Here is a 23145-nt window from a genome sequence, read left to right as displayed (position 1 = left end):
CCTCTTTTTATACATGAAATTTCTTTGTCTCAAGGTGCTGGGTGGGGGAGAAACCAGTCGCAGCTGGTTTTGGGAGTATCTTGTTTTCCCCAGCCACCCTTTCCATTCATCAGGCAGGCCCGGTCATCAGACGCACCCCAGGGGGGAGGAGCCAGCATTGTGGGGGAAAGCCCAGCCCCATACAGGATACAGGCACAGCCCCTCCCTCACATCAACATGTTAATCTCTCCATTCACCACGGGGCAGACCCACACAGACTCCTGGAGCCAGGCTCCCCAGCCGGCTTCAGCCAATCACGCGCCAGCACACCTACTGCACACACACACCCATGTCTAGAAGTGGCACTTCTCTTCTAGACACACACACGCCGCATACATCATCTTGCAGCATTCAATCACACGAGTCCACACATACCAGACTCGAGCCTGTACCCCCTACGCACAGGAACTATCAGGGATACACACATTCCCCATGCATTCCTATGGGAGGGCAGTCCTCACCCATCTACACGCACTCAGAGTGGGAATCACCATCCCCAGGTCACATTTAACAAGCAAAACTTCAGGGGTGGACCTGCCGTAAGGGCCCGGTCCAACATCCGGAGGGATGGCTTCTTCGGCCGTTCCATCCTCCGGGACTTTCTGGTGTGATTTTGGTTCGCAGACCCACCACCGGGGTTGGTATTGCTGGGGTATCTATTCTAAGGTAAGGAATCTAATACTAACGTGTCTCTTTCAGATGCACAAGTTACTACTTGTGTAACGATATATCTGTAAGAGACATTAGTTAGTATTAGATTCCTTACCGACCCACCCATCCTCCCCGTTCTGCGAACCAATATCTAGGGTTAGGGTTGTCCCCTTTCAGGACTCTAGTTTCAATGGCACCAGTGTTGGTTTTTAACATGGCTCTGCGTTTCTGGCGCGGAAAAGCTGTGTCTAAGAACTGACGTCAGCACGCGGAGGCGGTGTCTAAGTACTCCGACGACGTCATCACGACCTACCGACGCGCAAGGGTACTGCTACGCAAAAATTTCTGGATCCAGTCTGACGCCTGGGGATATTCTAAGGTAAGGAATCCAATACTAACTAATGTCTCTTACAGATATATCGTTACACAAGTAGTAACTTGTGCGATTGGTTACCTTTGATTCTTTGGGTACGGTTATGTCAGAAAGAAGAAAACCAATTTAGGACAGGGACCGATAACCCCATCCTGTGTTGAAGAGTAGCACTGTGGTTTTCATGTTTAATAGTGTCAAATACTGACGACAAGTCAAGCAGGATCAGAAGGCAGGTGACATTTTGATCAAGGGATCTCAAGGCGTCATCAACTATGTGGGTTAGAGCTGTTTCAGCGCTGTGCCCTGCTCTGAAATAATACTGGTAAAGGTCAAGGAGCTGACATTTTTCGATGTTGTTGCAGAGCTGTGTGTAGACGTATGTCTCTAGTAATTTTGCTAAAGTCATGATGTTAGTGACCAGATGGAAGTTAGTGGGATCCGCTAAGCCAACATTAGGCTTCTTAGGGATGGGAGTGACTTGCCCCATCTTGAGGCAGTCAGGAATCCTCCCCTGTACGAGAGATTCTTGAATAATCCGGGTCCGGAGTGGGAGAATGGCTTAATTGAGAAGTTTAGCAGGAAGAGGATCGTTGAAGTGGTTAGAGGGTTTTAGAGACGTCAGGGAGAGTGCCAGCTTCGCGTCATCCGGGAGCAAGGAGGAGTTCCAAGAAGCGTTGTTTTTAGGAGAGCCTACAATGGGGTGTGAAAAAGCAATCTCTGCCTTAGGTAGAGCCACTGTGGAGGAACTCAAGGACTGCTGGTTAGTTGCGGCAAGTTGCAGTTCAAGTTCAATTTTCCTTGTCTTCTCCGAGAAGTAGGCTGAGAAATCTTCCTCAATGGGTAGGAGGTCATGGGTGCCGAAATGTGATTCATGGTATGAGTGGCTTGTTGTTTGATGATTTAAAATCATTTCTTGGGTCTATTTTTCGCTGTCCAGCTGGACCCTGAAGTGATCTGATTTCGCACTGCAAATGTGTTTATTGTAAGCGCTTCTCATCCTCCTCATCTTCTTGAGGCTTGTAGTGGACGGAGAGTTTCTCCAGAGTTTCTCAGAAAGCCTAAGTTTGAGACGTTCCTCATTTAAGGATTCATTAAACCAAGATTTGGATTGTTTGGTTGGAATCCTTTTGATTTGCATGGGAGCGATAGTCAACTATTCTTGACATGGAATTGATGTAGTGATCCGTAAGGTCATCCACGTTATACATGTTAGGGGGTAGCTGAAGCAAGTTCTTGCTAGTGTAGTTAGATTATTGAGGTTGAGAGCTCTCAGATAACGAACCAGCTGTTTGGTTTTAAGTGGTTGACGTTGTCTGAACAGGACTTTTTTAAAAATGTGAAAGGAGATTTGGGGATGATCCGACCAATCACAAGGTATGTCATTAAGAAGAAGAATGGTGTCTCTAGCTATGATAAGGTCCAGGGTGGCGCCTTTATTGTGGGTGGGACCATTGCAGGCCTGGATGAGGTTGAGGTCAGAGAGGAAAGCCTTAAAAGACCATACTAGGGAATCATTTGTGTTTTTCCAGTGAACGTTAAAATCCCGAGGAAGATACTTCTAGTGTGAAGGTTAGTGCAAGAGGAAATGGCCTCCATCATTTTCTCTAAGAAGAGCATATTGTCACCAGGTGGATGATATATCGTGTGGTACACACAAACAATCTTGCCATTGTTCCAGATTTCTGTGACTCGGTGCTCACAGGAGGACATCAGCACCTTTGGAGCCTGTTTCAATGTGAGGCTGGAGCGATGGATGCAGGCAATGCCCCCTCCCATTTTATCCAGTCTACCGCAAGTACAACCTGAGTTCTTTCAGCAACAAAATTGTGAGGTTCTGTTAAAGGTGTGAAAAATATATAGATGGGAAAAATGTATTAATGGAGAGATTGTTGCATAGAAGTTAAACTGGTACACGAGGAGAGCAGGCTGAAGAAAAGTAAAGTAAAGAAGAATGTCAAAAGAAATGGTGGGCGCCATTGCTAATAATTTTGTATATCCAGTGCAGGACCACGCTGTAGGGTAAAAGCCGAATTTCAAATCATTAGTGCACTGATCTTGTTTATGCAGTACAACACAGACGGAGTTGCAAGAAATAGTTGAAATTAGCTGTAAGCTTAGAGAACTCCGACTTAAACTGCAATTAATATTTTTTGACCATGAGTAATATTGGTACGCAGAGGACGAGGAAGTGAATCGCTTGGATGCCAGGGAAATCAGAAGATTAACCTGATTGAAGGTGACTGTCCCACTTCTGCCCAGAGAGCTGTAAAGATGCCACGGATGCAGTGTACTATAGTGGGAACACATTGAGGAGGCAGGAGCATACGAAGGAACGGCTCACCCTGTGCTTTCCGTCAGTGCAGTTTCTGGGCAGGGGTTAATTGTGAATTAGAACAATGGAATGTTGAGCTCTCTATTGAAGACCATGTAGTGCCTCGGCTCCTAATGATCAGTAAAAGCCCGGCGCTCCAACATTCCAATGTCTGTTGTTTACAGCTGTAGCTGTGAACAAAGGCCTCATGAAGCCCTAGGGGATTACATCCCCCTTGCACTCCAAGAGACCTTTGTATTATTTATTGGAACATTCTGCCCTCTAGTGGTGGAATGTTTGGATAGCCTTATAGCCCGCCATAGCTGAGCTGTAACAGACATTAAAACACCTGTGTTTTTGACTTTGGCCTTTAACGCTGGAGCGGGCCTTTAATGACCAGTAATAGCCTGCTACGGTGGGATGTAAGGCTATAGTGAACCCGCTGAGGCCTCGACGTACAGTCCTGCTGAAAGCTAGTAGATGAAAGTCCACAAGGTATTTTGTTGTCCTTGTACCCATCTTGTACCTCTTTGTGAATGTTTCCTACTTCTATTGTATATTAAGTAAGGTATAATAAATTATACGTAACAGAAGTATTATGAATTATCAGTATGAGTCTATTCACTCTACTACTTTTCTGTTTACACCTTATCAATACTTGGCAATTATATAAAGAAGACTAAAAGAAACAGATGGAAACACACCTCGACATGAGATACCACACACCTCGACATGAGATGCCACACACCTCGACATGAGATGCCACACACCTCGACATGAGATACCACACACCTCGACATGAGATACCACACACCTCGACATGAGATACCACACACCTCGACATGAGATACCACACACCTCGACATGAGATGCCACACACCTCGACATGAGATGCCACACACCTCGACATGAGATGCCACACACCTCGACATGAGATGCCACACACCTCGACATGAGATGCCACACACCTCGACATGAGATGCCACACACCTCGACATGAGATGCCACACACCTCGACATGAGATGCCACACACCTCGACATGAGATGCCACACACCTCGACATGAGATGCCACACACCTCGACATGAGATGCCACACACCTCGACATGAGATGCCACACACCTCGACATGAGATGCCACACACCTCGACATGAGATGCCACACACCTCGACATGCGATGCCACACACCTCGACATGCGATGCCACACACCTCGACATGAGATGCCACACACCTCGACATGAGATGCCACACACCTCGACATGAGATGCCACACACCTCGACATGAGATGCCACACACCTCGACATGAGATGCCACACACCTCGACATGAGATGCCACACACCTCGACATGAGATGCCACACACCTCGACATGAGATGCCACACACCTCGACATGAGATGCCACACACCTCGACATGAGATGCCACACACCTCGACATGAGATGCCACACACCTCGACATGAGATGCCACACACCTCGACATGAGATGCCACACACCTCGACATGAGATGCCACACACCTCGACATGAGATGCCACACACCTCGACATGAGATGCCACACACCTCGACATGAGATGCCACACACCTCGACATGAGATGCCACACACCTCGACATGAGATACCTTCGCACCTTCCTTGAGCTCTAGGCAATGCAAATGCAAATCACTGTCTGCTCCAGTGCACCTGACCGGGCGAGTTGCAGATCATTACAAAGTTGACAATCCAACAGCAATGCTTTATGCAGTAGCTTGTGTAGAGTAAACACACAAGCATGTTTACCAATGTCTTGTCTGCATAAAACTGTAGTTCACCCTAAAATCCAGAGTCTGGTATTCCTGAACAGGGAGGAAAGAGGTACAGATGTATTCCACCTTTCCTCACCCCCTGAAATAAAGCTGTCATTACAGTGACGCTCAACCTCTAAAGGAAGTCACTGCCATATGGGTGAACGGTCACAGAGCAGGGAGGAATTACATTTTAAATATTATGGACAGATGTAGTGACTGAGAACACTGATGTGCTCTTTGCTTAGCTTGGGCCCAACCACCTGGACTTTAGTTAATGCTAGAAGCTTAGAGTAATCTCCACTATTTACATGTCTCTGCCCGTTCCTTAAACACCAGGCGTCTAGAATATCCAGTACGGTTAGACTATCAAGGAATGTTCTCAATGCTTCTAAAAGCGAGACCCTTAAATTAATATAGGTTTGGGTTGCAAATCCTTCCTCGCTTACTTGCTAAAATATATTTTGTAAACAATTGGATTTAGCTAGGAGAGTAACATCTACTTCCAACCGAATATTACACATATAGTCATTTTTGGGTGTAAGATTTGATGCAAATATTGAGAGGACAAGAGTCTAAACGTTTGTATTACATGTTTAGGGCCAGCTGGGCAAGTTCGAGGCATAGGCTCGCTCTTATAAACAGAGCCCTGTAGCAAGAACGAGGGATGAATGTTTTAAAGACTACTGATTGCAGATGTAACTTTGAGAAGTTGTTTTCCTTACTGCTAAATGAAATCCTATGTAGACAAACAGGTTGACCACTGGTTGAAATATTGATTCACAATTTGCTTTCATTACAGTCTTATCTTGTCTTTCAGGCAAAAGAAAGGTATCAACATGGAAGTGGAGGAGTAACAGAAAGGACCAAAGTGCTTTCAGAGGTAATGATCGTGTTCATTTGTTTCACCATGTTCTTTATTTGTAGAAGTATTTTATTCCTGTAAGGGTTTATAACATTTGTGTAATTACATGAATGGTTAATACTGGTATGTCTCAATGGGTACTTGACATTAGGTGGCTTCTGATGGGGTATTTTTGGTTCAAGTTAACCACGTGCATTTGTCGTTAACACAATAATAAATCAGAGTCTTTAATATTGTAATCACATTTGTGGACTGGCCATTCTCTGATCACCATTTACCTACCGAATCGTTTGTACTAACTTTGCCACCTTGTTTTGACTGAAGAAAGAAACCCTTACCAATTATGGAAATAATGTAAAGGTAGGCGAGCTTTTACATGATCAATTAAATCCCCACACCCGAACGTCCCAGATATCTTGCTGGTTACCCTCAACCTCAATATTTCAAACACAACTGACACATTGGGACCATGTGGAATATAAAGACCTAAACTTAAAATCATTAACAAATGTTACAATCAAGAACTAGATGAAATGGGCCACAAATGCAGGTACCGAAATGCAGATTGCATGCCTCGCTAGGAACACAACGGGAGCAGCTGTAGTACTTAGAAGAAAAAATATTTACAGGTCAGTAGAACAGGAAAAATGATCTACCTTTCCAAATGCTTTGCAGTTGCCTGAAACCAAATTGAGAAAACCTTCAAATCCTGAAGAAAACTCTGTGTGTGTCTTGGAGAAAATGGGGTCTGTTTCAGTACCGCCACTTTTGTCGTGCTTTTGATGCAGCCTTGACTGTAGAGTACTGGGTCCCTGCTGTCCATGTTTCCAGTACCAGTGTTCTTTCACTAAAACGGATCCACAAGTGGCCCTTCAGCCCCCCTGTAAGTCCCTAGTAAAAGGTACATGGGTACCTAGGGCATTAGGACTGAAGAGGGCCCCCTAGGGACCCCTCATCTAGACCAAGCAGACTGCCACTGCAGCATGCATGGCCTGGTACAGACCAAACAACAAAGTCGACATGACACACTGCCTGTGCACCATGCCAACGAGCACTGTCACCCCTCCAGCAGGCTTTACTAGTCCTAAGGCAGGTGCCAGGGAAGCCATAGAGAGTACATGGGCTGGGAGCCTGACACCTCTAGCTCCCCAGCACCTATGGGGCTTCCCTGAAACCAGAAGCGTTTGATATCAAGCGACTCCTTGTAATTATTAAACCATGCACTCAGCGGTGCCTCTGGAAAACGTACCGACCCTGGTGTGGTCACTGACTGGTCTTAGGCACCCTGCAACACAGAGACATGTTTCTGGACCCCTCGGGGGACAGAAACAATGCACATCCTGGCCAGATGTGTTGCACTTCCTCCCCCAGTGCTCAAAGGGGAAGCTTCAAAGGCCTGCCACCTTTGTATTGCGACCCCCAGTCTCTGCTGCTAGCAGCAGATGGCAGCCCTGTTACATCCCCACTTTGGGTGGCAAAACCTAGAAAATAGGAGGTGTGCCCAGCTCTGCCAACTCCACCCCTATGCTGGGGGAGGCGAGGTGAAGCACATCTTTCAGATGGGGAGATCCCTCCAATCGGTGCTAGTCCCCTGCAACCCCAGGACAGTGGTTAATTGAGGGTATAGTCACCCCAGGTAAGAGGCCCATTGGCCCTACCTGCTACTCTCCTAAAGCACCACTAAATTTAGTATTTAGGTGGCTTCCCAGACCTGAACACTAGATTTGCGATGCCCTTAGAAGAAATAAGACATCTCTGCAGAGAAGCCTGAAAACTACAGCCTTGGCCCTAGCCTTACTAGCCTGTATCCAGCTTCGAAGAACCTGTGATCAAATGTTTGACTTGCTCCCCTGCCCAGTGATGTCTCCTCAGCAATCTTGAACTCTAATCGAGCGTTGGCTGACCTCTCCTGACCTCCACGGCTACGCCTGCAATGTAAATTCAGAGGCTCCACCTGACCGCGACCGGCTCAAGTAAGAAGACTCTGGCGTCGAATGGCACCCCTGTACCTAAAGCTCCTGGGCCTTGGCGAGCTGAACCAGTGGCACCCCTAAGACATTCATCTTGAACCCGGATGCCTCCCCGAATGCTGCCAGTTCCTCCAGCAATGGGGGCAATGACTGGCGTGGTTTGGTGATAGTAAGCAGCACATAATCCGCGTATAATGCTGTCTTATGTGCTTGACCACCCATCCACAGTCCTTCAATGAGTGGATGTCCCTGAATACGCTCTGCCAGCGGCTCCATGTAGAGTACAAATAGGAGTGGAGAAAGGGGGCACCCCTATCTCGATCCCCATCGAAATAGGGAACGCAGAAGATAGCATGTTATTGACACAAACTAGGGCATTTGGTTCTGCATAGCTAGCCCAGATCCATTGCCGGAAGCGAGGTCCCAGGCCTGTAGTTTCCCACACTGTCCGCAAGAAGAGCCAATGCATCCAGTTGAGTGCTTTTTCACCGGCTGTTAGATTTGGGGTTCTCTAGTTGGCACAGGTAGGTACTTGTGACAAATAGGGACTGTTAGAACCGGCTATTTCTGGTATGCTAAGGCTGACGCCAAAGCCAGGCAGAAACCACCATTCTAGTCAGGGCAAGGAAGTCACACGCCAAGATAACCCCTGCTCACCCTCTAGGTAGCTTGGCACGAGCAGTCTAGGCTAAACTCGGAGGCGATGTGTAAAGCATTTGCGCCAGCGCACAACAGCAATAACATACTAGGCACACCACAAAAGGAACTCCACACAAGGTTATATTAAAATAACTTTTGTACTGTAAAAATCACATCAGATAGAAATTACACATGTACATGGTGCCAACTGGCACGGCAATATTCACAAGGGATTATTTACAAGACAGGGCCACATGGGCCACTGTCATAATCAGCACTTTTAGAAATAGAAATAGTACTTATAGAACTTAGAATAAAAGTGTATAAAGTCACTGTAACACAAAGTAACAGTTATAGATCACATCCAGTAACTACTGGGAACAGGTAAGTACCTCCTACGCAACCCTAAACACCTTAGGAGAATGTCACGCCAGGGACCAGGACCTCACTAGGACCACCTGTACTAAAAAGAACAACCACCTAAGTATCACACAGCATTTAGGGGTCTAAGAAAGAACACATTACCCATGATGTATGAAACACCTTCAGAGGAGTAGTAAAGGAAAACCACCTAAGTATCACACAGCGTTTAGGGGTCTAAGAAAGAACACATTACATGTGATGCATAAATATACATTCAGAGGAGTAGTAAAGAAACACACATAATGTAGGAACCTACACTTTCAGCGGTGTTAAGAAGAAAGCACATGATGCAATAAAAATACATTCAGAGGTACCACAACAATACAGTAGCGCAAAAGTCACATGATGTCTAAAGATATTCAGAGGTGCAGGAATAAAAACCATACAATTGCGCACAGCCTTACATAAGCCACCACCTGTGGCAGTCCCTAGGCCAACTGGCCTTGTAGGGGCAAAGATGCCCTGAGTCTCAATGTCAGGGCGCCTAAACGATGCAGGTGCCCACTACTTGCTGGGCACCTGGGAATCACACAAAACCTAAACGGTGCAGCTGCCCACTAATTGCTGGGCAGCTGGGAACTTCATACTGCGACAGGGTCCTCACTGACCCTCAGGCGCAAACTGCGCCCACGCTGGAGCCACACAGGCTCTCTGCACAATGATGCCCCCACGTTGGAGCCTGTCAGGGCTCTAAATTGCAAATGCCCTTGGGGAGCCTCGTGGGCTCTAGCCAACGTTGGGGCGACCCACTGCCATCCGGGGCCGCCCTAGATGCACCAAAGTTAATTATGCCCCTACGAGCCTCTCTGGGCTCGCAACACAAGATGAGGCCCCTTGAGCCTCTCTGGGCTCGCAAAACACGTGGGGGCGACCCACTGCCAACCGGGGCCGCCCTTGAAGCCCTCGTGGCTTCACACTGCCTAGGAGCGCGAGCTCGCGTCACTGGGGGTGGGGGGGGGGCGGACACCGACAATGTGTCCCGGCGCCCCTCCCTTCTCCTCTGTCCCATTCTACCCGGCCCAGCCCAGACTCACCGGGACTCCGACGCGGGACGCCAGCCTCCTCTCTCTCTCCGGGGCTCCCTCAGCACACGGGAGCCCCAGCAACAGACGGCGTTTCTCCTCTCTTCTTCTGGGCAGCGCGGGGCTCCTCTTCCACCACGGGGCCCCGCCTGCACGCTCAGCTGGTCTCTGCCGCTCTCCTTCTCTCGGCGGCGGGCATCTCCGGTCTCCCTCTCCTCACGGGGGACCGGAAGGAAACATCCTGGCTTCCCTCTCTCGGGCAGCTTCACCGGCGGCGTGGGCGGGCACCGACAATGTGCCCCGCGCCCCCTCCGCTCTCTTCACGGCTGGCTGGTGCCTGCGGGGCTCTCCCACTGCAATGGGAGCCCCGCACCGGCGGCACTGGCCGCCATCTCTCCCCCGCCTTCTTCTTTCTTCCCCCGGGCTGCGGGGGCGGGCACTTCCGGCCGGCCGCGCTGGGATTGGCCGGCCGGCTGACCACTTCCGGGTCGCTGCGGGCAGCGCAGCGGCCCTTCTCCTTAGGCAGGCAGGCGGGGGCTGATATTTGCGGGCAAATGCCGGGTGGGCACCGGCCCTAAAATAAAGCGCTCCCAGCGCTCGGGATGTCCTCGTTGCGCTGGTCATGCCGGGTGGGCACCGGCCTCTGCAAGACAAAGCGCTCTTAAGCGCCCACGGCCATTCCACGGCGCTCCCAGCGCTAGCAGCCAGACAGAGCACTCCCAGGCGCTCAGGGAAACCCACAGCGCTTCCAGGCGCTAGAAATACGAATCAAGCGCTCCCAAGCGCCAGCAGGCAGCAAAGAGGGTTCAAGTCAAAATAAAGCGCTCTCTGCAGGGAAATGCAGCTTCTCCCTGCTGCAAAGGTCCCAGAGCTTCCCAGGGGGGCAAAGCCAAGTCCCCCCATCAGCCCAAGCAAGGCAGAGGGGTCCCCCAAGAGTCCAGGAATCCAGGAAAGTCCATCAGGAGTCCAGGGGCTGGGCAGGACTCAGGGATTCCCCTGAGCCCAAGCAGCAGCACGCCCCTGGCAGATTCAAGTCAGAAACAAGAACATTTTGGATGGGGACACAGCCCCTTCTTATACACAGAAAAGTCTTTGAAGTCCTTGAAGTCTTTGTGTAAGCGGGCCCTGAGCTCTGGGTGTTTCTGGTTTCCCTCTCCTGTCAGCCTCAGGTCAGAGGTGACAGTGGGCCAGCAGGAGGGGGAGCCAGCAGGGTGGCCAGGCAGACACAGCCCTGCACCATCAGACGCTATCTCCTCCCGCTTCCCTGGCAGCAGATGTGCCCTTTCATCTACGGGCTGACTCCGACCCCCTCCTCCGGGGGTTCTGCAGCGCCTGTCACCCTCAGACCAGACAGTCAATCCACAAGCAGGCCCAGGCACTCCTGGGCCAGGCTCACCAGCCAATCACGTGCCAGCAGACTCACTACACAAATATGCCAACTTCTAAAAGTGGCGCTTCTAGACTAGACACAACCATGCTGCATACACCATTACGCAGCATTCATTCTCACGAGTTCACACATATCAAACTCGACCCTGCACTCCCCACACATCAGTAACTACCATGGGCATACATATTCCCCATTCATTCCTATGGGAGGGCAGGTCACTCACCACACATACACAGAGAGCACACGCACTTTACACTGTGCCACAGTGAAAAAGTGCGCAGAGGCCTAAAATCACCAACCCAGGTTCCAGAAACAGGCTAGGAAAAAGCAAAAAGTCTCGGGGTGAACCTGCCCAAAGGACCGGGTCCAACAGGGACCCTCGCCTCTAATCAGGATAAGGGGATTACACTCCTAAAATAACCCCTGCTCACCCCCTTGGTAGCTTGGCACGATCAGACAGGCTTATCTCAGAGGCAGTGTGTAAAGCATTTGTGACCACATACAGTAGCCCAGTGACACTTCAAATGGAGACCAGATAAGGTTTTTATATAAAAAATAAGTATACTTTATATAGTTACCACAAGACCATAAACGACAAAAATACACAATACTGTTAATTTAAGATGGTAGATTTAGCTTAGTTTAGTTCAGTTCTTAAGATGAGACACTTTGCGTCAATGTACCTTAGGTTGCGTTGCTCTTCCACCACAAGCAATGTCGCAGCGAGGGAAATGCGGCAAAGTTCAAGTACAAAGAAATAAAGATCTTCCAGATGCGGCACGCTTCTCCGGGGATGCGAGAAGTTCTTGGTTCGATGCGCGGACTGGGCCACGACACCCTTGTTCCGCGATGCTACAGCAGCAGCTCCACTGGCGATACTCTTCTCCCATGATGCTTGAAGCTTCCGCACGATGAGACAACTACAGCGGCGACATCCACGCGATGGGACGGCAGCAGGTCCGACGGGGGTGCGCTTCTCGGGGATGCGAGGCGCTTTTTCTGCGGTGCAGTGCGACCATTCCAGCTACAGCGGCGACACCCTCCTTCGGAGTTGCGACGGCAGCAGCGACTGCGACACGTTTCCTCTTTGTTGCGGCACGCTTCTCTCCGATGCGGTGCAGTGCGACAGTACCAGCGCCTACACCCTACTTCGGAGTTGCGCCGGCAGGCACAGCAACGGTGACGCGCTTCTTCCCGATGAGTCGCGCTTCCAGCTCCTTGCGACACGCATTTCCTCAGAAGGCCCAAAACAGCAGCAGGCACTTCCAAAAGAACTCTGGGGAGCTGGGGGTAGAAGTCTGTTGTCCCTGAGACTTCAGCAGGAGGTAAGCTCTTTTCCAAGCCCTTGCAGATCCTTCAAACGTTGAAAGCAAAGTACACAAAGTTCCTTTCTCCTTCCTTTGGCAGTAAGGCAACCACTGCAGGCCAATCCCCCAAGCAGCACTTCAGCTTGGGAATAGTCTCTCCTCAGTTTCTTCAGGTTCATCTCCTCAGTAAAGGTTTCTTCTTGTAGCCCAAAGTGATCTAATTTCATTGGATCAGGGTCCCAATATTTATACCCCCAAATCCTTTGTTCTCTGAGGTGAGAGGGGCCTTTGCCTTGTCCAAACCAGTTCTGAAGCACTCTGTTCACCAGACTTCTCCTTTCCTTTCACAGTGCAGGGCAAAAACATCAGATACCCCACAGGAGGTGGAGCCAGCATTGGGGAAGGCAAGTACAGTCCCGTAGCACTTTGTTGACAGGACTCCTTCTCTTCTTTCAGTGTGCAGGGCAGAGATATCAGCTGCTCCCCAGGAGGTGGAGCCAGCATTGTGGAAGGCAGGCACAGCCCTATTCAAGGTTCAGGTGCAACTCCTCCCTCCCATCTAGATGCAGATCTCTCTATTCACCACTGGGCTGACTCATTCTGTCTCTTGGAATCCCCCAGCCCTGTAACTCACAAAACCAGACAAAGGAATACACAACCTAGCAGAGGCAGGCTTGAAAGGTTAGACCAGCAAATACCTACTTTCTAAAAGTGGTATTTGCAAACACAGAATGTTAAAACCAACGTCACTAAAAGATATATTTTATTATTCTGAGTTAAGGCATACTAAACTCAAATTTCTAGTATGTTCTCTGAGACAGTTAGGATTATAAACATGTAATAATCTAACAGCCCATTATGGCCTATGGAGAACAGTTAGCCTTGCAATAGTGAAAAACGAAAATGGCTGTAATTCACTATTAGGACATGCCACACACATCAGGGCTTGTCCTACCTTATACTTACAATGCACCCTGCCCTTCGGCCTACCATAGGGGTGACTGATATGAAGTAAAGGGAAGGTTTAGGGACTGGCAAGTGGGTGCACTTGCCCAGTCAGTGTGACAGTACCAGACTGCACACAGGCTCTGCAATGGCAGACCTTAGACACATTTTACAAGGCTGCTTCTGTGGGTGGCGCAACCAGTGCTGCAGGCCCACCAGCAGCATTTGGATTTACACTCCCTGGGCACACTCAGTGCACTAGACTAGGGTCTGACAAGTAGACCAAATACATTATATAGCAAAATGCCTATTTCAGCTTTTGTTTTCATTCGTCACTAGAGAGAGCCAAAACTTCTATTTCAATAAAAAAAAGACGCATGCAACTTATTTTGTATTGTCTTGAAACATTACTAAAGATGGAAATGTATGAAAACTAGGTAATGGATAATGGCGTTTCAGATGTAATTTAGAAGTGATATTTTATTTTGTGTGTGTAATTGATTTAGCTTGTTAACTAAATTACCTCATAGCGCACACATCTCATTACAAATAGTTACCCTGTATCCAAGACCCTGGAAGTGTGGTATCTATGGTCAAACAAATGAGGCGCCTCATTAGTCGCAAGCAGAACCGCAGAGAAGTGAAGTGCTTTACAGTGGCACTTTAGTGCGGAATCATGAAAGAGGCGTAACCTGGCTCTTTCCTCTGAAGCTTTCTGCGGCAGCATCCCATCAGCCAGGCCTACTGTGCAGGTACAACAATAACCATAACAATATCTGCAGTGTTTCAAGAGCTTCAGAAATCATTTTAATATTTGTCTATTGGAACCGCCGAAAACCCCTCAACCATTCGTCCCACCCTGGAGTGGTACTCTGAAAGCCGTCTTGTTGTTGCGATGCTCAATTGTGGTCATTCTGTGCTGTCTTTCACTCCTTCCACCCCCATCTCATTCACATCAGTAAACAACAATTCACATAATGATTTATTAGCGACATACATAATGATTTGTTAGCGACAGTTAGGGTCACACAAGAAGGTAGATTCACAAGCCACTTTAGTTCCAGGAGGGGCGTGAGACATGGTTGTATTCTGGCACCCCTCCTGTTTACCTTATATATCAATGCTCTGGAGGGGTCCCTGGGGGGTGCTACATTGGATGTTCCGCGTATAAGGGAATCGGTGATCCCGTTTCTCATGTACGCGGATGATGCAGTCCTGTTAGCGAGGACTGGTCTTGGGCTACAGAGACTGTTTGACTCCTTCGGAGATTTTATGGAGTCATTGGATTTAAAGGTAAACACCAAGAAATTACATGTTATGGTAGTGGGGAAACACCGCAGGAATCGCAAGATAAAAACTTTTTATTGTAAGGAAGCCGTATTATCTAGGGTGCCAGTTTTTACATATCAAGGGGTACTCTTTGATGAAAGGGGGTCCTGGGGTCCGCAACAGAACCTTAAAAGTAAAGCTTTAGCCAGATCCACTTCTGCACTTATGGGGTTTGCCAAACGGTTGGGGGCAAAACCTATTGAGGCACTCCTGCAAATCTATAAATCCAAATGCCTTGCTATAGCCACATATGGTTCTTCCATATGGGGCTATACTTTGCAGGAGAAGATACAAATTGGGGAAAATAGGTTTTTGAGGGCTCTCCTTGTGTTACCCCAGTCTACCCCAACCTTCTCAGTACATACTGAGTTAGGTTTGGGTTATGTTACAGACCTGTTGAAAGTGGCCCCCTTGATCTGCTGGGTTAAGTCCTGGTTAAATCAGGAAATTACCCTGAATCACCAGATCTTAGTGGATTGTACATGTCTGGATAAGGCTAATATGGTTCCCTGGCTTGCATATGTGAAAGCAATGTTCACAAAATTAGGGCGGTCTGAGATCTACAATACCCCCGAATGTATCAGAAGGGAGGACGTCAATTGGATAAAGATACATTTCTTAACTATGTTGGGTATGGAACGTGAGGAACAGGAACTTAAGAAAGTAACTGTTAAAGCTAACTATTTGTTATTAACTTCCCCCTCACTTGAGCCTTACCTGAAAATAGTTACACGTCCTTTTCATCGACAGCTCATGACCAGATTCCGCCATAATTTAATTCACTTTACTTTGGGCGATTTCCCGAGTTGGGGCAAACCAGAGAACTGTAAACCCTGTCACTGTGATCATTTTTCTACACAGGACACGATGCACTTTATCATGTTTTGCGAGTTCTATTCCGAAATGCGAAGAACATTTTTATTACCAATTCTGAGAGAGGCAGGCTTTTTACAAGTAAGGCCAGCCCTTATGTATTTACAGAAATTAAGTAGCACTCGCGACATGTTCTGTGTTGCTAGCTTTTTGGTGGCTGCTGTGCAGAAAAAAACTAAGAGAGTGGTACCCAATAATATTAATTTTGTATGAACTTAGAATGTCCTGTGTGAATATTTGTCGCTATTAATAGTATACCATTTCTTGAATTTGTACACTGACTGTTTTTTTACTCTATTATATTTATTGTATATATATGAAGTGAATGTTTGAAATATTTGTAAATATGTAATTTTGTCTTCCGTCTTTTATGATTTTAAATAATCGAATAAAGTGTTTTGACTGACTGACTAACAATTCACCTGGAATTATTTGAAAATCTCTAGTTCCATTTGAAATTTAAACCTTGTACACAAAACCGGAACCAGACAAAACAAGGAGGAAATGTAAACACTCCAAAGGCCAGACAGACGCCATGTGCGCACTGTCGGGATGTTTAGCTTGGAGCCATGAGCTGTTTGTACAATACTCTGTCTGTCCAGCAGTGATCAGGAAAGGAGGGTGCAGAAGGAAGTGGCTTCAGGACAGTTACTTCATACTATCCAACTGAAAGATACCTTTGTTTTAAAGTGTGCAACAAAAGGGGTGTTGTTTCTCTAGTGCATGGGTACTCACAAACATTCTCCCGGGGACTGCAAAGTTTGGTCTGTGGTGCGACGGAGGGCCGCACTGATGCCAGCGGTGGGTGTAAAGTGGATGTAGGGGAAGCAAAGCATGTATATCTAGTGGCTCTCATTAAAATGAAGGTGGTCCTAAAGTTAGGGGCCTAGTTACTTCCTTTCCCTAACTTAAACTAACCTTTAAATAAGTGCTTGCTGTATATATAACATTTTAAGGTCTCGGCCGGATCCAGCGCATGCACTGGTCTGGCCGAGACACTTATTAGGTGTTCTGGGAAATGGTAGTTTGCCGGCGATCAGAGGACGGCCGTAGGCTCTGGTTGGCAGGTAGAGTATGCTCCCGCTAGGAAGGCTGATCGCATTCTACCAGCTAGAACTTTTGAGGATGATTCAATGTCTCATCACTGATGAGTTAATTCAACAGGAACCAATGAGGTGTGGAAATATGCAACTCTAAGAGGCTCGCGGGGGCGGGCTTCTGGCCTGGTGAATGGTCTACTTTAATATAGCATTCGCTGCCGCCTAAAGTATAGGGCAATGTTAACAAGCATTGGCATAGCCAATAGGTACCACTTTTGGGACCTTATAAGTATTTAGTTATGCAGCACAATATCCTTGGTACAACAACATCAGCTGTTGCATGGCGAAACACTTTTAGAGTCCTAAAGGCGAGACCTATTGGCTATGCCAATGCTTATTTTCATGTTAGTGCCGCGTCAAATAAACAGCAGTCCAGTGCTGCTGCTGCTCAGGGGTGGGGGGCGTATGTAAAGGTCAGGAGGGCCGCATGCAGCCCCTGGGCCATACTTTGAGTATCACTGCTCTAGTGTGTGCGCGCATCTACTGCACATCAACACCCAGTTGAATCAAAGGGCACACAGTTTGACAAACTATTTTACTCTTTTAGTGTAGAAGAAAAATCATTTCATAAATGTACCTCGGAGTATGTTGAAATAAAAAAAGTTAAATAAGTAACTGTTTAAAAAAAAATTCTCAACTTTTCATCTGTGTTACTTTTGCTCACGCGGTTAAAGAAACCCAGCTATATTCAAACTAAACTTGAGGTATCTGGAATGTGTGTGTTTGTAACCTGGACCAGGTTCTGAAAATAGAGAGAAGGGGCAGGACAGAGGATGTGGCGTAAGGGCAAGAACTGACTACCTTGGAGCTGGGGAGCCGGATTTGAGTCTCTGTGTCAGCTCACAAACAGACTTGAAATGCGGGTCAACACAGAAAGTTTACATAAACGGAATCATAAAAAGCAGAAAAAACTGTCAGAAAGCAGTTTTAAATGCAGTAACGTTGAAATAAATGCTGGTCTTAAGCAAGTAAATGCAGTTCCAATAAAAGCAGACTGATTAGAATGAGTACTTGGGCTAGGGAAAACAGATGAGAAACACACTTGGAGCAGATCGCCTACAACCAAAAGAAATGAGGAAAAGTAAAGTGACAAGCACACAGACCAATTAGAAGTGAGGCCGGATGTAAGCCCACTTTAAGATATATTAAATACAATGGAGTTCTCGAGCACAGCGCAGATGCTGTGCAGGTGAAATCTAAAAACCGACGAAGACATAGCAGACCCGACTTGGGGGGGGGGGCACTTGTCCACAGTACCTGACCAAGAATGCGGAATACCAAAAGCACACAGCAGCAGGCCAAGGTCAAGCACATTAGTTCCCTCTGTTTCAATTATCAGTTGGTGCAACCACTTCCGACATCCGCTGCCACAGGATGTATCAACTACGAAATGTACATGAAAAAATGGAAGGTGCACTCCAATGAAGTCATATAGCGCAGAACAATATTTTTCAAATGTCTTCTCTTTATTTATATTCTTTCATTTTCTTGAAACAAGGGCACAGCCAACACGTTTCGTTCCCCTAGTGCCACGGGAACTTCGTCAGGGCATATATGGAGAAGCTGTGCTTCTGCCTGTCCTACGTGGCCCTCGACGTTCTCCCTGGAACTCATGACTACAGCATGTTCAACACAACTACATGGATTCCTTGGCCTGGGGTCACTTATTTCAAATGCATTTTCACTGCACACACTTTTCTTCGTATCTGCTGCAAGAAGCCTTGAAGGTAGTTGTGCATTCAGTGCATGTAGGCAGTGCTCCAAGTTTCTAGTCCTCTCCTTTTACAAACTATGAAGTGACCGACGGTCCGATGTGCAAAAAGAGGAGGGCACACAAGCAAATGAATGGGGCGAGCCAAGCCGGAGCCGAGCCGAGGGTCTGGCTTGATTAAGATTCTGTGCACGAGCTGAGCCATGAAAACATTTGACATGTATATATTACCATCTATTCAAAATTTTAAAAAGTGTATTAAAAGTATAGTTCATTAACGTGAGAGTTTTCACTATAGTACACCAGTTTATATCACTGCATAGACTGACTTAAAAGTGATCTTTTTTAGTTTCATTCTTGGGTCGTCCACCCAATGACAATGCCATTAGCAGCCGCGGCGCGTGGAGGGAGTTCGGTGGGGCAGGGAGGCAGTGCGGGGGAGGGGCATGGTGGACAGTGGTAAACACCGGAATATGGACAATTGCAGGTAAGTAAACAATTAAAAAAATAAAACTAATTTCGTAGCGCGCGCTGCATCGCATTTTGCGATGCATAGTGCGCTACGAAATTCGTTTTATTTATTAAATTGTTTACTTACCTGCAATTGTCCATATTCCGGTGTTTACCACTGTCCACCCTGCCCCTCCCCCGCACTGCCTCCCTGCCCCACCGAACTCCCTCCACGGGCCGCGGTTGGCCAATAGTGAACCAAGAGACAAGTCAGTAGTCATGTAAACGCTAAACGTGGCCCAGATTCTTAATAAAGGTGGATCACAATTACAGTCTATTTAATCAAACAATAAATGATGTGCTTGTACATCGCACATCCTGTACTTGAGTGTTTTTATGTAGCCTTATAGCCCGCCGTAGAGGGCTATACCGGCTATTAAAGGCCCTTTCCAGCGTTAAAGGCCGCGAGCCGAAGGCGAGGGCCTTTAACAAGGGAGAGGGACTTTAATAGCGGTATAGCCCATCTACGAAGGGCTATAAGGCTATTAGGACATTCTGTCACTAGAGGACATAATGTTCTAACAAAAAAACCAAAGCCTTTTGGAAGCGTGAGGGGATTGGAATCCCCTCAGGCTCCCTGAAGCCTTTGTTCACAGCCACAAAGAAACCTTGGAATGTTGGAGCTCCGGGCTCATACCAGCCATCGTAAGCCCGGAGCACCCCATTGTTTTCAATGGAGCTCCCAACATTCCAATGTTCTAATGTGTGATAATCAAGAAAAAGGAGACTCTGTGAAATAAAATATTTGCCTAGGATCACACAACTAGGACAAGCAGGTAAGCTGGTATTGCTTTCGGGTTATCTAGTTTCACATTTTGAAATGTAGCCACTAGATGGGTATCTCTGTCTCGCTCTCTCTCATTTGCATCAAAAGTCACTGTTTTGCCTCTCGTTCTTGGCTCACAAAAACAGAGATAGCAGACCCAACTCTGTGCCCTCAGATTCAACTGCCAAGAATGCATTTAATTGGCAGGGGATCACGATCACACCCCCAACCCCTCCCCTGAAGCTATGCCTCGGTAACCAAGGTAACTGTTTCTATGGTGAACATTAATCCTATGCAGTGGCGTAGCTGGTGTGGAGGGGTGGTTGGAGGTGGGGGTGGTCGTGGTCCACCCCTGTTGGCACTATTTAGGGGGCGGCGGCCGCACCGCACTTGTGGCCCGTGACGACGGACTTTTTAATTTATTTGGGGACACACACTACAGTAGTGACAGTGGCCCCAAATAAATTAAAAAGACCGCTGCAACGCGCGGCCCCTGCCCCCGACAGTGAGCACACAGTACACCCACCACCCCTCACACCCACACTTACTTTCAGCTGTGACTCACGGAGAAATCAATGCACATGTGACGTGCAATTACGTGAAGTGGAAGTGCACCTGCTTGCAAATGCTGCCTGGTGGTGGTGGTGCGCGACGTACCACGTTTGTAGTTGTGGGTCCCGTCCCAGCCCGTCAATCTTGTAGCGCTACCAATGACGACCCTGGGCATCATTTTGACCAGACCTCACACTGAAACGCAGCAGTGAGGTCTCACACGCTCCACCACCACACACTGTTGTGAGAAGTCGAGTCTGGGGGTGTGCCAGAGACCCTGCCACCACTGTGGAGTGCTGGAGCCTGAGGTAAGCGCTAAATGGTTTGTTTTCATGAGGGGAGGAAATGATCGTTGGTGAGTTGCAGGGCACAAGTCCTAAAAAAGAAGTGGGTGGGGCTAACCAAGTTAGGCAGTCAGCAAATGACATCATGATACATTAAGAATGACTAATACCTGCTGCCAAAGCCATTCTTTTAACTTTGGGGCTGAAATTGTCAGAACTGTAACACTTTTAGGAGTGTGACTTATTAGTTATGCTGTTACTGTAATTGACAGCTGCAATGGGCAGTGTAAGCAGAAGTGGCCTGCTGACTATAGAGCCCCGCCACTTATTCTTCTACGAATTAAACACTGCAAATAACCAATAAATACATATTTCCGAAAAAGACTGCAAAATAAGAATCCGGTGGGTATAAATTGTAGCAAAACAAGAAATATGGATTTTTGTATCTAGTAGCTAAAAGCGCTTTTGGGCGCTTGCGTGTGCGCCCAACCTCCATGAGACTAACATGAAGCAGCATTGTTTGCTTGGCTGAGCTGGAGAGCTTTAGGCTCAAAGTATGAGGGATGTCCGTTTGACTCATGAGTCCCCTCAGGTACAAACAGCCTGAGGAACTGCAGGGTCAGAGGTCCGCATCCTGTTTTCACTCAGACAGGAAGGCAGGCTTCAAGTGCCAGTCAGACCTGGATGATGACAGGCACATTTGTATCTGAGCCGGAATCCTGATAGTGTTCTGAACATCAGCACCTTTACCTCTTCTCATATTAACTATGAGACTGACGCTTACCGTGCCGCCATATTTGTTCAAGCCACAACAATATCACAAGTGGAAAAGACTTGCAGACAATGCAAATTGTTTGATTACCAATCAATAATATTATAGTTTTATTTTCAATATACAAGAGTGGTGGTGAAGAAATCAATGAAAAAAGCGATCGTGGTTTCGGGACATGGTTTTTGCAAGGCACTGTTTGGTCACTCTTGTACTAAAACTAAGAGTGGGATTGCTAATTGTGTTTTGTTTGTCACTGATCTATCTTTATAGACTTATGGTATAAAGCGAAGGCGTGTAATCATTTTATAAATGGGAATAGCTAGATTGAATAGTGCAAGTGGTTGGAAGGTGAGTAACCACCCTCTTTTTAATCACTTGTGGGGAGACGCCCATCGCTTGTACAGATGGGACTACCTAAAGCAAGCCAACAGCATAACCAAGAAAACTGGTCATATAGTCACAATGGCGTAACAAGAGAAGGTGCAGGTGATGTCCGCCCCATGAGGCACAACATTTGGGGGAAGTAGCCCCCCTTACTTGAGGCTGTCACTGCAAACACAGGGATCGCCAGCTAACCCCCCCCCACTCCTACCTGTGGCTGTCACGTAAGATGGTCAGCACACCCTCTCCCGCTCATACCTATGGCCGTCGTGGGGCGGTAAATGGCAGGGGCCACCACGGGCGGCCAGCGATCTAGCTACGCCACTGATCCTACGCGATACCTAGTATCAGTAATTAGGAAATTGAGGTGGAAAATGAAAGCAAGTGTGCACACACCAGAGGATTTTCTGTAATTAGGAAGTAGTGGCGCTCAGCTAAATTTGCGTGTGTGTATTTTGTACAGAACAACGCTAAAGGTGGATATGGTGCTAACCACGTAGGGGAGAACCCTGTAACACCTATATCTGTGTGGGAGAATCCCACAGCAATAACGTACAACCAAGTCCCGGGCACTCATATACAATAGTAGATATATAAAAAAAATCTTTAAGTGTAAGTCCATAGAAAAAGGTCCATTAATAACAATTGCAGTGGAGTTGTTCCATACTTCTTTTAATTTTCTTTGTGTTGTAAATCACTCAGCATAGAACAACCAGCCGACACCTGTTTCGTCAGGGTGTCAATTAACCTCTGACTCTCCAGCGACTAGTAATGTAATGGAGACGAGCCACGGAGGACCTTTACTTGCATCACAAACCGCACTTCCACACACATCCGTGTCTGTGCTGTAACACTTTCCCTTGTCACGTGGATCGGACATGACTCCGTTGACTACAGCTTTTGCTTTCAACTGAACATTCCTCTTTAATACGATTACATGCAAGTTTCTGTGGCCACACATCCCGCAACTGCAATTTTCAGATATCCCTCCATACAGTTCGAAGCCTCACTTACCGCAAGTTTAGACGTGCCGGGTTGGAATGAACACCGGCATTTTGATTACACCAACTGGCGCATCCAAGCACAGATATTCCTTCAAACTCGACGAAAGTACAAATACCCGCTTGTTTAGACACACCGGGTTGGAAT

General features: G+C 47.4%; 1 protein-coding gene across 2 annotated transcripts in view; it reads left to right on the top strand.

Annotated features, from left to right (window-relative positions):
* LOC144821623 (intraflagellar transport protein 57 homolog) overlaps positions 1-23145 on the top strand; it is a 99611-nt gene that overhangs the window by 63848 nt on the left and 12618 nt on the right. For both annotated transcript variants that reach the window (XM_078678862.1, XM_078678863.1), the window contains exon 9: positions 5978-6040. In XM_078678862.1, the coding sequence (XP_078534988.1) occupies positions 5978-6040 (63 nt within the window). The remainder of the gene's footprint in view (positions 1-5977; positions 6041-23145) is intronic.

This window comes from Lissotriton helveticus, chromosome 2_2 (genome assembly GCF_964261635.1).
Source record: "Lissotriton helveticus chromosome 2_2, aLisHel1.1, whole genome shotgun sequence".
NCBI classification, from domain to species: domain Eukaryota; kingdom Metazoa; phylum Chordata; class Amphibia; order Caudata; family Salamandridae; genus Lissotriton; species Lissotriton helveticus.
The sequence above is the reverse complement of the archived record's forward strand: the minus strand, read 5'-3'. Positions and strand labels throughout refer to the sequence as shown.